The 17453-nt window shown below is 31.2% G+C and overlaps 1 protein-coding gene across 2 annotated transcripts; it reads left to right on the top strand.

Moving 5' to 3' along the window:
- The first annotated feature begins 1570 nt into the window (after positions 1-1570).
- Positions 1571-17343, top strand: LOC139491477 (uncharacterized). 2 transcript variants are annotated; one of them, XM_071279188.1, is made up of 6 exons: positions 1571-1720; positions 10693-11294; positions 11977-12072; positions 12686-12985; positions 13882-14124; positions 15716-17343. In XM_071279188.1, the coding sequence occupies exons 2-6, from the start codon at positions 10715-10717 to the stop codon at positions 17317-17319; spliced, it is 2823 nt and encodes a 940-aa protein (XP_071135289.1). In that variant the 5' UTR covers positions 1571-1720; positions 10693-10714; the 3' UTR covers positions 17320-17343. The 2 variants fall into 2 exon arrangements, with proteins under 2 accessions (XP_071135289.1, XP_071135290.1); XM_071279189.1 differs by lacking the exon at positions 1571-1720 and adding an exon at positions 2517-2678.
- Positions 17344-17453: the final 110 nt, after the last annotated feature.

Below are 17453 nucleotides of genomic sequence, written 5' to 3'. Positions count from 1 at the left end.
GCGATTATAATTATTTATAGACATTCAACTTTCAACAAGATAAGAGTTTACAAAGTTTATTTATATTTGAAAGACATCATTCTGAAATATACATCATACATCAACTTTATCCATCTTGTATACCAGTATCGCAACAATAAGATACATATACATACTCACAATGTTGATACAACATGCATTAGTAATAGTATATTTTTTTTCTATCGCAGTCTAAATATATACTTATCATATGTTCAATACGCGTGCAACGCACATGTTAATAATAGACCTGCGTATACTCATCTTTTATCACTCTGGTAGGAATACCATAAACACTTAGGAAAAATGAAGAAATACATTGCCCTTCATGTCTTACCGTGGGCCGCATGTATGCTATGTGTAACGTTTATATCATGTAGACTCTACGTTTTAATATTGTATCTTTATTGTGTTAATAGATCACACGTATTCTTTAAGTGTATTTTGACTTGTTTCTGTTTAAATGTCTTTTTAGTAGAGTTAAACAATAGCAATTGATATTTATATAGTGTGTCTTTTGTGTTGTAATGTTACACTACTGTGTCAGGTATGGATAATATTTGGCACCTGGTCAAACATTTAAACTGATTGCATGTTAAGAGCCTGTCCAGGGCAAAAGCCTTTTGTTCCATGGTTGTTGCTTGTTGGTATGGTTTATATGCGTTTCCTTTTTCATGTTTTTTTTTTATAGATAATACTGTTGGTTTTCCTGTATGAGTTGTTCTACACTGGAAATTTTATTTACCATTTAGCTTGCTGTTCGGTGTGGGTCGATTCGTGCCGTACCTAGACCTATACTTGTTTAATATATATGCATTTTTACTTTGATTGAGACTGTCTCATTGGCACTCATAACACATCTTCTTAATAAAAGTAATGGGATATCGAACATGGGAAGAATCAGGAATTTTAAGATATTATTAACATTTAACACAAAAAATGTTTAAGGGCCAGATATGATATTTTGAAAAGAAATAAAAATCAACTTACATAGACAATACACCACATTTTTCTTCTGATATGCAGGTTATTTTCCCTGGAGAAGTAAATTGACCTTTTCAGGCTTCGGCATCATTTTTAGGTTAGATTTTCTTCTGAATTCCCTCAAAGTCAAATATTTGCTGTTATCATCAAGTAAATCGCATATAAAAATCTTTTGAGTACATTAAAAAGTGTGTTAACAGATAGTTCCATAATTCATTTCAAGTTATTGTTTACTCATATGCATTGTTTTATTATTCCTGTTGCAGTGTAATTAGTGGCAGGGTATTTGGGAAATTTAATTATTCTTTTCAAATGCTTCATCATTTATAGAAATCTTCTAGATACCATTTGGGGTCATTAGCAACATTTTATTTACCTCAAATTTGTAACCATTGTGTATTGTCATTTCACCACCGGATTTAAAAGAAAAAAGTTTCTTGTGAAGGTAAGTTAAGGAATTTTTTTATTTTTTATAAGTTTACATAATTTATTAGAATTTTTCTATCTCTCTATGTCCTCTTTAAAATTTCTTACATGCTCATTTCAATACACAATAAATGCTCCCTTTAACGTAAGTTGATCGATTTTTAAATAACATCCGGTGTATTTTCTGAAAATCTAGATATGACATAAATTATGTCAATTCTATTTTTGAATAGAAATGTTTGTTTACGTATTAACGTACTTTTTGTTAACTGGAATTATATTTGTTTAAAAAGTAAGTATACACTTTTTGTTTTGTCTATATTAATGATATGGCATGTGTTTATTGTATAGGTATAACACATAGGTTATCTGTACAAATCTTGTATTATTTTTAATTTTAGGTTCTTGTGTACAACTTGGAGTTTAGTATAGCGTTCATTACCACTGAACTAGTATATATTTATTTAGGGGCCAGCTGAAGGACGCCTCCGGGTGCGGGAATTTCTCGCTACATTGAAGACCTGTTGATGACCTTCTGCTGTTGTCTTTTCTATGGTCGGGTTGTTGTCTCTTTGACATATTCCCCATTTCCATTCTCAATTTTAAATACATCAGATTACAGATTTATTGGATAAATTCATATTTGAAATAAATTAAGAAATTATACGTTATATTTACTTTTGATGTTTTCGGGGTAATTATAAATTGTTTTATTACAAATATTCTTAAGCATAGACGCTTTTTATAACTACAGACATTGGTTCCATCGTGATCATCGTGATTTCCGTTGATTCTAATATCACAATTTGAAAGTTCAAAACATAGGACAATAAGTAAATAATAAATATCTCGCTATCTTTATTAATTTCCAGAATTGCACTTTAGTTTTTTCTTTAACCTCGTTCTTTTTAAATCGTAGCGGTTTTATAATATGTTGACGGTATGTATTGAAATAAAAGGAATGCAATACAACTACATGAAACTATTAAATAATTCATTAAAAGATAATAAACAAAAACGGAAAATAACAAGATGAAAAACACACAAACGTGATAATTTCATTTTCAAACGCAATAAACGATCCCTTTGATATTGTGCGACCAAAAATAAATCGATTTCCGGTGTATTTTTGAAAAAATCCAGGTGAAATGATATAATAGGTCATTTCTGTGTGTTGTGCAACATGTATGTATGCATATGTAACCTTTTATTTTATCATAAATACGTTAGGACATCTGAACCTTTCAAAAGTAAGTTTAATGTGCGTAAAAAGTAAAATAGTCAAAGTTTATTTTATATTTATTGTCATGTTTATCATACCAAGTGATAAAAAATGCTGTGCTACCATTTAACACAAGTAATAAATATAGATAAGCCTGTTCATTTGTAAAATGTTTCAGACTTTGCATTTACTAGGTATTCAGTGGTGCAAATATTCAGTGTTACAGAAAGAGGGACGAAAGATACCAAAGGGATAGTCAAAGAAAGATACAATATATCTTACGCTTTTTTATAATACGGTTTACAAGAAACACATTCAGGTAGATTTTTTTTTTAACCATTTTCATCTATAATTTTAATTTTTCTGTCGTTCACTTTCGTTATAAAGGACTAATTCTTACATATTAACCGTTGCTGTATACTAGTAGATTGAGATACGAAACAAATCTGTTTAAATACAACTAAATAGTATTTAAACAGCTATACGAAAAAGCTTCTCCTTAAAATTATTAAATGAACAGGTCAATTTTCCTGATTTAGTAAAACTAAATCAATTGTATTTCGAAAAATGAGACGCTACTTTTAATAAAATTCATACCATATCTCAACAAGTGAAGCGACCACTTTTAAGTGAGGGTAAATGGAAACGTTTATTTAAACAGGTGAATCAAATACTTTATTTTTTTGTATCTGTGTTAAATTTTATTTACATTGTTAGTATCCCTACTTTAATTTAAGCAGTGCATTTTTATTTTATTTTAATCTATATAATTCAGAAATAGACACTTTTTTTCTAAATTCATCGTTTGATTCTATGATATAACTTCATAGAAACGCCATTCTTTAAAATTGTAATAATAAGTTTGTATCTATCATTTCTTATGGCTAATGCAAATTAAATTTCAATTTCAAACAAGTGTTGCAAGTTCTCAATATTGACTACTTCAAGTTTAAACCTCCTGCTTGCACTTGTGTTAGTTCCCCATTCATATATAATCCCGCTGTCCATGTGGTTACTGGTGACCTCAACATTGACAAAAAACTTTTCTGTGAAATGTGTATTCCAAAGTCCCAAAATATATCTTGAGCCTGCATCCATTAATTAGAAACATAACTTTCAGATACTGAATGATTCAGTGGAGGATTATGTAAAGTTAAGAACAAGAAAACAGACAAATTAACTCTTTTAAATGGGGAAAATACTTTAATGTCGTTGATACAAATAGAGTTCAAAAACCGAATGGGTCTATTTAAAAATACCAATGCTACATTAAACATAAGCTTTAGAGACTCAAATGTTGCAAAAACGAAATGAAGTTTAAATCAGATTACATAAACTGATTGATAAATGAATAAAGTATTGACAATTCACTTGGAAACTCAACATATACCCCACGACACTTACTGAATCGGAAATCCTGAAAAATTATCTGTATGTTCTATATTTCCTCTACATACCAAGGAGAACAAACTGGAACATCACTGTAGTAGATACATAAACTATAATTATATCCGTGCAAACATCGATATTTTCCATGTACCAAGTCAGGAGTATGTCAGTTGATATCCATTCTTTTGATATGTTTGAGCTTTCAATTTTACCATTTGGTTAGTGACTTTCCGTGTTGAATTTTCCACGTAGCTCAGTTATTTTATGTTTTGCTTGGTCCTTAAAATGATCATAGTTGGTCTTACTTTGTTTCATCAATAAAATTAGCCAACATAGATACATGTATATTGTCTTAGGGAGGCGTACATTCTTTGTTGTTAAAGAAACACTCTGATTCCACCAAAAATCTCTGACACTGACAACATTGAGATGCTAAAGTTCCTGATTGATAACATATTTGTTACGTTTGGATAACATGTTTTTCAACAGTCAATCCGCATTTTCATGCCGACTTGTTCATTTCATGCTCTTCAACTTTGTATTTGTTTGGCTTTATATATATTTTGATAGGAGTGTCCCTGATAAGTATTTTGTAGACGAAACGCGCGTCTGGCGTACTAAATTATAATCCGTGTACATTTGATAACCATTATTTGTTGAGGTTGACTTGATATAAAAACTTTTTATGAAGGAAAAAACGAATCTAGCGTTATTTCTCAACCTTTTAATTTTTATTACGCTACATAGATGCTGTTCTCTCACTAATCAATTCATTTTTTTTGTGACAAATCTATCAAATCGAAGTTGAGATGAGCGATACAACCTATATAGTAAAGTCTTCCTTAGGTAGAAGTCCATAGTAAGAAAATACAATTAAAATTGAACCACAAAATGTTTTATATCATCTTCTTTTCCTGGCTTTCTAATACCTAAACCTAACTGTTTGGGTTATACATGTGCATATGTATGTAATCAGTATCTTCAATAGATTTGATTTTCAAAAGTCAAAAGGGTGAAACGTAATTCCTTTTTTGTGTATCCATGGCAACATTCTGCGTGTTTTTACCATAAAATATTTAAAAAAAAGGTGGGGGGGGGGGGGGGTAAAAATGTCACATTTCCCACCAGAATTAGGATCAAACAAGAATTTCAATGCCTTTGAGCGCTACCTTTATAAAAACTGTCGACATTAACCTACATCATGATCAAACTAAAAATGGGTGTTAGAAAAAACATAACAATAATTGCCGGACTAATGTTTGGCACGGATATGCAAACACGGACTGTCATACAGCCTATGTAACATACAATACATAGTCTTGATGTTCATATAAACTCACTTTGAATGCTATTTTAATCTTCCGCTATCAAAAAATGAATGTTATTGCACACTAGCTCGCATCCACAGTGGCCAATTGGAAACTACACACCAAACTGTGGAGTGCTACCTTATGTCTTTACTTACGTCTACAAACTGACAATGAGGGTCGGTTGAAAACAATATTTTACGATAAAAGGGAGGATTTCAGCTTCCCCATTGTAAAATTTCCATTTCTATGAAGCAACATTTCAGCAGCGCATACATACGGAATATATATTTTACAAATGAAACGAAATTCACGGCCTTTGTTTCCTATCATGAATGTCTTCAGAGAAGGCTGCTTCTTACAAGGACGCTTTTAAACAAAGAGATCCGAATAGTAAAATTAAAGTCATCCCTTTGTAAATCTTTCGGACGTCATTACAAGTCTGTTGACCGTTATGGAATATCGGTTTCATAGATGATCGCGGATATGTTCCTTATGTTGTTACTACAATCACGTTCCCTTTTGCATGTTTTGACGAATGTAACCTACCAAATTAAACTTATTACCAGGTCTGTACTTACATTCACTACACGACGGGTACCACATATTGGCTAAATCTGCTTACCCTTATTGAACACCTTATATATTCCCAAATTTCAGGTTAGGTTCGTGTTACCCAGTCTTTAGCTTTCTTTATTGTATTTAGTGTACTGTTGTTTGTGTGCTTGTCGATTTATTTTTTAATTATGGCGTTGTCAGTGTATTGTTGTTGGACTTGTGAGTTTAGATATTCCCCAAAAATCTCTCCTTTTATTTTAAAATACGGTTATTTGATTTTACATTCTATAATGAGTCATTATTTATTCATTTATTTCACATTTAAATCCCGATTTGTTTTTATAGTTGATAGACATCCATCTCATCATGCTAAGAAAAGAAGACGTGGTATGATTGCCAATGTTACAACTCTTCCCAAGACACAAAATGACACCAAAATTAACAATTATAGGTCATAGTACGGCCTTTGACAATGTTATTAACGGTCCGGAAATGACGATGTTTATTTAAATACAGATTGGAATGTCTGCATACATTTTCTTGTATAAAGCAGATATTGGGTGTCTTTGCGTGTTTTATACATTTATCACCTTATTCTATTTCATTTCCGAAATGTATTATTGTAAAATTTGTTTCATATAAAGAAAAATATACTGCTAATATAAGTTTAATCAGATCAAATTATAGGGCCTGCGAGAACAGTAATAATTGATAATTGATATTAAAAAATGCAATAAATTAAACAAACTACCTTTGTTTACCTCTTTCGATTTAATGAATATTACATTTAGGCTGTGTTCACACCAAACGTCATGTACAGTAAACTTGTTTACAATTAGTTTAATGCACTGGACACTGGTTTCACATAAAATGTGTTCACATCTATACACCTTGTTTAAATAACTGTACATAAGATTTGTTCACACTTGTAAACTCTATGTCATTTAAATGTTCATCACGTAGAACCGAATGTAAAAGTTTTCGGACAACTTTTCTAGCAGTAAGGGAACGACCATTTGACTTCAAATCGGGGAGGGGGGAGTATAAATATTCCGAACCCCAATTGGATAAAAAAAAAGGTCCTACAGATGATACAAAAATATTCTAAATCAAGAGTTTCCCCATACATTAAAGTGTTAAATGTTGAAAAAAAAAATGATTACCAGCATCGAAAAAACCTCGGAATAAAACGTTTGCGCGGAAAAATATCTGGCTCAGATAAATTAAGAAAATACCCAATCTTTTTTTTAAGTTAAGTGGTTGCTTCTTTATGAAAGCCATTTTGAGGATTTGCAGTAGTTTAAAAATAGTAAAAATGTCTCGATTAAGCATTAGAAAACGTAGGCTGCAGCAGCGTGCTTACAGGCGAAGAATATATATTTTTATTCTCATAACGCCAATGCATTACATCGGTATAGAGATTGAAGGAGAAAAAGGAATGATATATTAGGGATCACTATTTTCCTATATTTTCTGTTTGTTTCAAATGGTATTTCTTCTCCAAGGAGTATTTGGCAAGTTTTTTGTCAGTTTTAAGGGTAATTTAACGGATCCGAGAGACATGTACTAGACAAACAATACATTTACCTCACACTTTTTAAGTAATGCATTTATGAGTGAATCGTTGTTTGAGTAAAGACCAGTGGCAAACATTTCTGTGCAAGTCAAGTCGATTATGAAATACCTTAATTTTTAAATGAATTATGTGTTCGGCAATGATGCTGCTTTGAGTCTTGATAAGGGCTTAATAAAGCTACGTTAAGATTAAAAACAAAAACAAATAAATATATCAAGTTTAGACAAATATTTCTGTAAAGAACTTTATTAATAATTGTTATAAATATCAATTTCATTCAAAAATTGTTTCTCCCTTAAATATACACGGTGAAACTAATGTTTTAAATGCCTAGTTTTGTGTACACTTAATCTACACAAGGCCTACATCGAGTATCGACTGCATGTAGATAAAACATTATTTACACTACATGTAAACATTGAATTTTATCAATGGGAACGTAATTTTGTTTAGTTTACGTGTGAGTTACACTTACACAACACCGAGTTTAGGTCAATGTGAACACGGCCTTAGTGTTTAGGTTTGGTTATCGTGTATATTTAGATCATATGCACAATGAAAAACACTAGTCATTCAACAACATCTTTGATTAAAGGGGCACTAATTACGATAAATATAAAACAATATAATTTGTTATTTATTTTGCTCTATCATTAATGAAACGCAAAAAGTGAAATAATAATTCACTTTAAGCAACCAGTATGGTTCAATTTTGTTAAAATAAGCTACAAAAATTGATTATGAACTATTCACTTGCAAGTGAATAATTCGACCTCATTGAATCCGTATTCATGTGAACTTCAATTAAACCCTTAGTCTGAGATGGATAACACGTGAACTGTATGTGTAAAGTTATTTAAAGGAAAAGAATGTCAACATCGAAAGTGAAACAAAGGTAAATCATTTGATTAACTGATTCGATCCACAAATTTTTTTTTTATACAGGTAAAAACGATGATTAACATTTGTTTGTCATCTTTAATATGAAATAGAATCGACCTAGAATAATCCAACAACACGAGGTTGCTTAATCTGTTTATATCTATATTTATGTTTACATCGATTATATGGTCATCGGATGACTTTAGAGGACAACTCGATAATAAATTAGATTCAGAGATTTGCAAGTTTCCTTGTCATGTTTTATGGATCTTCAAATGTATTTTTTTTTCGATTCATATATCACTCTTTTGCCTTAGGAAGCACTATTTGCCTGTGTAAAGCAGTTTTGTATAATTTAAATTGCAAAAATTGACAGAAAATTAAAAAGTGTTAAACACCAGTGTTTAGTTCAGTTGGCCTGTTTTTATATTCAATAAGGTGAAACATGTATTGTACACATACCAATAAACAATGCAAGATAGTTCATTTGTTCTTCTGTCTGCGTCATGCACTAAAGCTGTTGCTCTGGAATTTGTTGTCTTGTAACTTATATTAAATTTATCCTTTTTTTAATGAACCTAATGCTATTTTATAGGTTTGTTTAATTTTTTCACTGTTATTGTATGTAAAATATCTTAATTCTTTAAAAATCTCAAATATTACCCGTTTTTATAATCTGTTGACTGATGTACAGTCATCAGTCGTAATAAGTCTTTTAAACAGATACCATTCCACTCAATACCAAAAACCATACTGAAAGTTAGTGTTCCTATCGGAATATCAGTAAATTCGGCATTCAGTTCTTTCCAAAGTAAGGTAACCAGTCGTTGATAACAGCCTGTTTGATCAACCTCGTTAACAGTTTGTTCATAAGAGTATGTGTCAAAATATATATCATTTTGGTACCAACAGTTTGGTAATGTCAGTTATGACAAATGTCTCAAAATGACCTATTTTAATGTAGTTAATTTCCTTGAACAAAATACTACACTAATTGTACTTTCGTATTAATTTGACCTGTTACAATTTGAAATGCTTTTTTGTTATTTAATGTTTACTCATGTGTGTTATATCTCGTCTCCCTATGCTTAATAAAAAGAAAAGCTTTAATGACTATACATTTTCACTGTTCTCGTACTATAAACAACATTATTTATTTAATAAAAAATATTTCAATTCTCCATTCCTTTATCCCTAACAAAAATATTTTCATTTACCTGTGTACATTATTTCATTTAGAGGTATTTTGCCCAAGGTTATGGTTGTTTATTTTCATTGTGTCATAATCAAATGTATTCGTACAGTTCACTTGTTTGTGTTGAATTGTCTTTTGATTGAGTTTAGTCATTTCAATTGATTTTTTTAAGTGTATTTCTATGTCAAGATGTTATCCTATTGTTAAAGGCAAGGTTGAAGTTTGGTAACTATTGATTGATACGGTTATAATATAAAATAACTGTTTGCAAAACTTGAATTTCTGCTTTTTTTAACCTTTAAGAATAGATAACTTTTTCTGTATTTGGCACAACTTTGAGGAATTTTTGGTCCTCGATGCTCTAGATCTACTACATGGTACTTTTTTTCCAAACGTTACTGATAGGTCTTTTGTGGACGAATACAAAGTTTGAATCCTGGTATTTATGATGAGTTTATTTAAAACATCGACCTGCTGCATTTGTTAGCACCTGTCCTAAGTAAGGAACTTGATGTTCATTGGTTGTCGTTTGTTTCTGTGGATCACAAGCGTTTCTCGTTTCTAGCTTTTTATAAAGATTAGATCGTAGATTTTCTGCTGGAATGGTTTTACATTAATCATTTCCTGGACTCTTTATAGCTTGCTGTTCAGTGTGAGCAAGGCTAGCCTAGGTATTGAAGACCGTACTTAACCTACAATGGTTTACTATTACAAATTGTGTCTTCCTCAATAGCACTCATCTCGCATCTTTTATATATATAATCATTACACACAAAGCAAGGAAAGTTGTTGAAGGCCAAATTGGGACCAAAAAATGCGTACATTCACGTCATTTGATCTCGGGTGGATAGTTTTTCATTTGCAACAACACCACATCTTCATATTTGCCTAGGGCATACAATGTATTCCTATTATGAACATAAACAGTTTTCAAGATGTATAAATCAAACAGTTACTTTAAGTTGTGCATAAAAAAGTCGTGCGGTAGACTTGTAAACCAAAATCAAAACAAGGGAAACAACAAATGTTATAAACTTATTGGATTCAACGATTGTGTGTAACTTATTTTAAAAAAGAGATGTTCAGTATAAAACTTTAATTTTGACAAATCAAACTCAAATTTTCATGTTTACAGATTAAGACGAAGCTTTAGAAAAATGGCAACAGCGATGTTACAAACTAAAGAGTCAAGAACCAGACTGGCACGTATATTATTAGTTGTATCCGATGTGTATCCAGAAATAATGCAAGAACTTCTGCTGAATAGTATTCCACCACGAACACTTTTCAATATGATTCAAAACGACAAAAAAATGAAGGACAATCTGAATTCAAAGGAACAAAAGATAGTTCAAGACATGAATCAAAATGGATATGCTGACGTTGATGTGACATTTGCTTATAAATTACTTAAATATTTCAATCTTGTACCAACCCCAACACAGAATTGGGGACGAGAACCTAGGTCATGTGATTTATCAGTCAGTGATGACGTAGAAAGAATTCATCATTGGCGTAATAGTGTATGCCATAGAGCTTCAAAAGAAGTTTCAGAAACAGAATTGCAAAAGTATTTTACAGACTGCATTGAAGTTGGAAGACGTTTCGATAAGGAATTTCACAAACAGTTGAATTTTGGTTATTTCTCAAAAATATCGGCATTACAAACACAATCGATTGACGCAGAAACAGAAGCAAAATATACAAATGCACTTGAAGAAATTTGCGAGTTGAAATGTAAGTGATTACTCAAGCTATCGAAATAATGTGTGAATTGACTTCAATCTGTAATGTTGTTATTTTTTTCTTTCTTACAGTTTTTTATTTGTTAACTATGTAATTAGCCTGTGTATTGACTTAGTAACGTTTTGTTCCCATTCAGTGTGTTTTTATTTGTTTTGTTGTCTATTTCATCTATGCAAAATATATTCAAATGGCGTAAATTTGACATCATAATTCGTTTAAAACACGTATGCATTCTATTAGAAAGGACGTGGTTCGATAATAATCTACCCTTTCTAATCATGCAAATATAATACATTTTATTACTAACCGAATTTGTTTTCTTATTGAAAATATTTCACATTTTGTATTTGTAGACACAAACTACACATCAGAGAGACAGCAATCAAACTATACAAAATTAAGATCTCAACTCAAGATCTTCAGTTTTAGATATAAGTGTTTATCCTGAGTCTATAACAGTTCTTAAACAATCCTAGATGTGGACACTCGCCTATTAAAGGAACACCATACACATAATAATCAAATGACCAATTCAACGTTTCTTTTCAATTAAAACTCATTCTGCGACATACAAGCTATACTTATAGTTATAGAGAACATTGTACAATTCAATTAAATATGTGTTTTAATCTAATTAATGAATTTTCTTTGAATTTTTATTAATACATTTCAGTGAAACTAAGGCATACAATGAAGAATGATAAAACACTGAATATTTACTATGCGACAGATTTTGAAAGTTTGATGCAGGAAACAAATGAAATGGGTCGTAAGTTATATAATTACATTAAAGTTTTGCTAATGTTATGATATTCATTAGCATGGGTTTACCAAAGTTGTCTTTTTTGGGAAAAAAACCCAGTTAAAATCAAACATATTATATGTTTTTATTGACAAGTTAAACCTGGTGGTTTTGAACTTTAATTAACGTATAAATGTAAAATGATTTCATAGAAAATATTCTAAAATACATCTTTAATCATAATGTACTGTTTCATGCGCGTCCAATTTGCTTCAAAACTAGCCGCTAAGTAGATAGCGTTTATGGGTTATGAACGTTACATAGAGGCTTATTAGCTTATAGTGTTTATCTCGTTTTTGTTTGATTCTAACGCTTTGTTTGTCTTTGTCATTTGTAAAATGGAATTCTTGACTGCATTTCAAAATCAGATCAATAATTTAAGTATTTAAGTATCTTAAATGTTGAACACACACTGTAGATGTGAATTAAGTAACGTTTAAATCATTTATCGTACATTTTGTTTGCAATTCAATTCATTATATATGCTAGGCTCAAATTGATTCATGATTCCTTTTTGTGTGAAATTACCAACTGGATTTATCATTTTTACATTATCAATTTTTTATTGTATTCATTTAAGAAAACGAAGGTGAAGTTGCAGCAACAATAGTAATACATGGTTGTGACAATGAAGAAGAGATAACAGAAAAAATAAATAATCTGAAAGAAAATTTGAATACTGGAAGATATACAATTAAGCTGAACAGTGCGTCATATGGAAGCATATTATTATACATCTCAATCCAAACAAAAATGTTGAAATACAGAAAAAGTATTTTGGCCGAAGTTACTGGATTTATAGAAGACATATTGGACCTTTCCGGTGTGGACGATGACGTAACAGCTACACTACGTCTTTTTGATGTCATTTTAGATAAAGGTATTTATCCAGATACAACTACACGTGAACTATAAGGGTTTTATAAATTTTATTTCTGCAGGAGATGTTGAATATCAGTTAAAACAAATTGCATGCATTTTCCTTTGAATCAAAACAGAAATGTAATTATGTTAGCTCACACCGAAAAGAAATGTTTCAATAGACTACAGTTGACTTGTGAAATATACTACTTATGATTTGTTCATCGAGTATTTCACGTAAGGTTTAAACATTGAAAACAACACTCTATATAGTGACATTGATTCACCATATGCTTGCGATAATTGAATATTTCTACAAATTAGCGGTGAATAGTCTGAATTGTTGTGAAGATAACTACTCAACGAATTATAAGTTTCAATATCAAAGTGTAGGAAAAGCTGTCAATGTGAAATCCTTATATCAATTGAAAGGAACCACCATACTTTACTGGTTCATTTAACTTTGAGTAAACTAATTGGATAGAATAAAAACTGTATCATTATGATCCAAATGTACAAAAAACTAGCCTATTAATATCGATACAATATAGTTAACATAATGTTGAAATTATATTTCTTTACAATTTAATTACATTTATAAAGGTCACAGGAAAACCCTCAAAATTGAGAAATACGACACCAAAATGACTCAAGAGATATAGTTGGTGATAATGTCTGTACTCAGACAGCCTTGGCTGTGCAATTTTACATTTCGAATGACCGTTCCTTTTTGCCATGGATTTGATTCGGAATTACCGAATTTCCGTACAAAACCCAATTACCGGTGTTAAGACAACTTATTTGAACCTTAATGTAAATAAGAAATAAAGCTACCGACTTTCATGTGTCCCAATTATATAAATGAACTATTATGAACTTAATGATGTATATTTAGTTACATTTTTCCGTTTACAGACGATTGTACCCAAAGTTCAACTAGACAGAATGAATGGCTATCATCGTATGTTACAGAACCAGGAATGCAGACGAAACCAATACGATTAGAAGTAGGAATACAATCAAAAACATTACAGTCATCGACATCCTTGCAGGAAAATGTAATTGGCTTCGTCACGGATGTTTTAGAAACAGCAAATGCAAATGTCATTACACAGGATCAACGTATCATCGATGTCATCTTACAAGGAGAACATACGGGTAATCAGAGTAGGAAAATGACATAAGCTAATCAAAGATAAAAGCACGGTAGGGGCAGCCAAATGCCAACAAATAACATCTTTGTAACTTATTTTGTTAAGCAAAGTGGCTTATATTATACGACCGCATTTTTTATGCAGCCATATAATGGCATGACATTGTCCTCCGACGAGATTGTATTTCTATACATTGAATTGAGTGCACCTGTATCGACCTCTATAAAATTGAACCCCAAGCTTCCATATCATAAAAGAAAGGTTTGAATAAATTTAGGGGGTTATGACCCACAATATTTATGAACAAGGAACAAAAAGCGGATAAAAACAAGCAAAAGTATAAGTCTGTGGATCTCTATGACATTGTACCTCAGTTTCCATACCAATGAAGATTTATCTTAGTACGTTGAATATAACCGTATATTAAAATTTTGGATATCGGTTCTGGATTTAAAATTGCCTCACATATAGAGTCTTACCTGTGCAGAAAACCAAAAAACAATTCATCAAAATACGACCTTAAATTGTCTTGAAAGAAAGGTTTTGTTCATTCGTTTTCTTTGTTTGAACACCATTTTAGAGAGGAAAGATATTAGGCGTAATACAAAAAGATTTACAAATAATTATAAATAAGTAAGCTGCCAAAATGATTTGTTGTTCCTAAATTACAATTTTTACCCTTTTTAGGACATTTTTGCAGAAGCAAAGATGCATAGACACAAAAATATAGCAAACACTCATAGCGAAAAAAGATCTGAAATTAATAAACGTGGTTAAAATTGTACATTGGACACTGTGGATAGTTATTGCCCTTTACAGGTTTTGTTTTGCCATTTTAGATAGGAAAAAATTATATATTGCAAAGAGGATAAGCATAATAAGATTATATATAAATCGATTGGGAGAAATTGACAACTGACTAACCAAACAACTGCCTTACAATTTTATGAATCTTTTTGCAAAAACAAGGAAACACAAAGCACAAGAATATAAATAAAATGTTTAGCAACATGTGATCTGACAAAAAGTCAACATTGTTGATTTCGTGAATTGGGCTCTTTGGGTATTTATTGCCATTGAAAAATATAATTTCCATTTTATGGTCGTCTTTGCACACGCTAAAAAAGATAAGGAAAAAGAGTAAAAACATATAAATAAAGACACAAACTGAAATCTTCAAGTATTTCAACATAACCAAATTGGTATAGTGGTAATATAGAATATATATTGTCCTGAATTTTTTAAGTGATCTCCAAAACATCAAAAGCCTCAAAGATAAGTACAATGTATCGAAAGAAAATCAGTTATTATCTATACATGACCATCTAAAATATCCTTTTAGAAGATATACAAATAAGCAAATTGTCACTGAGTGCATGAAGAAAAAAAGTTAATATCACAATGGCAGATGTTTTTATCAGGTAATCGATTCAGGCAATTTATCTTCGAGTTTGGTATTTTTTTATATAAACAATTTTTTGCTAAGAGTATTGAAGGGTCAGAATCATGCTGTTACAAAATTGTTATATAAAAATTCGTAATGTGTTATAAAAGTATTTATACATGAAGATGTTCAATCATTTCTTCATTTGTAGATTTTCATCGGAAAGGAAATATTTACAAACCTTGCGACGATTGTTCAAACGTACAACCTCGAATCTCAACATATGGTTGTTCAACGTGTAGAAAATTCTACTGCCACGCGTGCTATGATATACACACTCAATCCAGTATACACCACAAGGTTTTTCAAAACATCGATGTCTATCCATTTACATGTCTGATTCACCAGAACGAATGCATCTCGTCATTTTGCAGTTATCATGATCAACTCTGCTGTAGTTCTTGTGTTTGTACATTTCACCCAAAATGCAAAATGGTCGATATTTCTGAATGTAAAGGTTTCAATTCCTCTTTCGAATCAGACCTTCAACAGAGATTACAAGATTCAAAAGACGCCCAAGTAGATATTGTCGAAAGAATGTCCGAACATAATTCACATCTGACAACAAGTCATCACCAAATTTTATCTAGGATACTTGGAATTAAAAATATTTTAACTCAGCGACTTTGTGATTTAGAAAATACAGCAGAAGAAAAGTTATTGGAAATAGTTAATGATAACAAAAGCCTCTCGAACGAATTACTTAGTAGAAATAGCACTTTGAAGCAATTTGATCTTGACATTGAATTCAATAAATCCAAACATTGGATTGAAGGTGGACATAAATTTGTCCTATTAAAGCTTATTGAAAAACATTTGGCAAATGAGGAAATATATTTAGACTCCGTCCGTAATAAACTGCAAGTGTCAACTATCAAATTACAAGACGACAACATTGATGCTGTGCTATCGTCATTCGGACAGATATCATTAGTTCAAGAAAAAGTCACTTTACCCTCTCTTAGGAAAATAAAACAAAGTCAGGCACCCGTACTACGACAAAGGAGCTCAATAGCAATTTCATTGATATCAAAACTTATGGCATCTGATTATAATGAAGGAGCAAAAATTTCTGCTGGACTTTTCTTGCTAGATGGAAAGATACTGCTGAAAGATTCCGTATATAACTGTTTATACATTTGTCAAGCAGATGGTAGCTTTTATGAACAGATCAATTTAGAAAACTGGCCCGCTGATATTACAGTAGTCAATGAAAATTTAGTAGCTGTTGCTTTATGGGAGAATGGAATACAGATTGTTGATGTGAATACATCACAAATACAACATAATCGCGAGATTGGATTTGTGTCCGGCCTTTCCAGTTATAAGGAAATGCTTGTCATTATATTAGATGGTCATCTATTTCGAACGGACTTAAATGGTAACATCATAAAAGTTTTAGATAGAACATGTGCTGCAATTTCCGTAAGTGTAGACGAGGAAGGAAAAATATACTACACTGATGAAACCAGTATTTGCTGCATTGATTGGGACGGTGGACCAATATCTAAAAGAACATTAAAAAATCTAGCTCCAGAATATATGTGCGTTAATAAATACGGAGAGGTGTTTGCACTAAATACAACTGAAAATAGTGTCTATAAATTGTCAAAAACGCTCAAACAATATAAAGTCATCTTAGGCCATGACAATGACATTAAACAGCCTAGAGGATTAGCATATAATGACAACGATGACCGTTTGATGGTCATTAATGACGATGGTGCTTCGGTTGAAATTTTCCAATTAAATTAGTGATATGCAAGTGTCCTTATTTTATCGATATTGTCTCATTTACGATTATGAATTATAACTGAGTAAGATTTGCATAACGGGTTTTCAATGTATAGCAGGTGGGGATATACTATGTCTTTCGAGTTCATGCAGTT

The sequence above is a fragment of the Mytilus edulis genome, chromosome 10, assembly GCF_963676685.1.
Source record: "Mytilus edulis chromosome 10, xbMytEdul2.2, whole genome shotgun sequence".
Lineage (NCBI taxonomy): Eukaryota > Metazoa > Mollusca > Bivalvia > Mytilida > Mytilidae > Mytilus > Mytilus edulis.
Note: the sequence above shows the minus strand (reverse complement) of the source record. Positions and strands in the feature narration are given on the sequence as shown.

What these genes read in the sequence shown, in the direction of transcription:
- LOC139491477 (XM_071279188.1), top strand. Translation starts at nt 10,715, where the DNA reads ATGGCAACAGCGATGTTACAAACTAAAGAGTCAAGAACCAGACTGGCA. An exon ending in AGAAATTTGCGAGTTGAAAT is followed by an intron (nt 11,295 to 11,976) that starts GTAAGTGATTAC and finishes AATACATTTCAG; the next exon opens with TGAAACTAAGGCATACAATG. An exon ending in GGAAACAAATGAAATGGGTC is followed by an intron (nt 12,073 to 12,685) that starts GTAAGTTATATA and finishes TATTCATTTAAG; the next exon opens with AAAACGAAGGTGAAGTTGCA.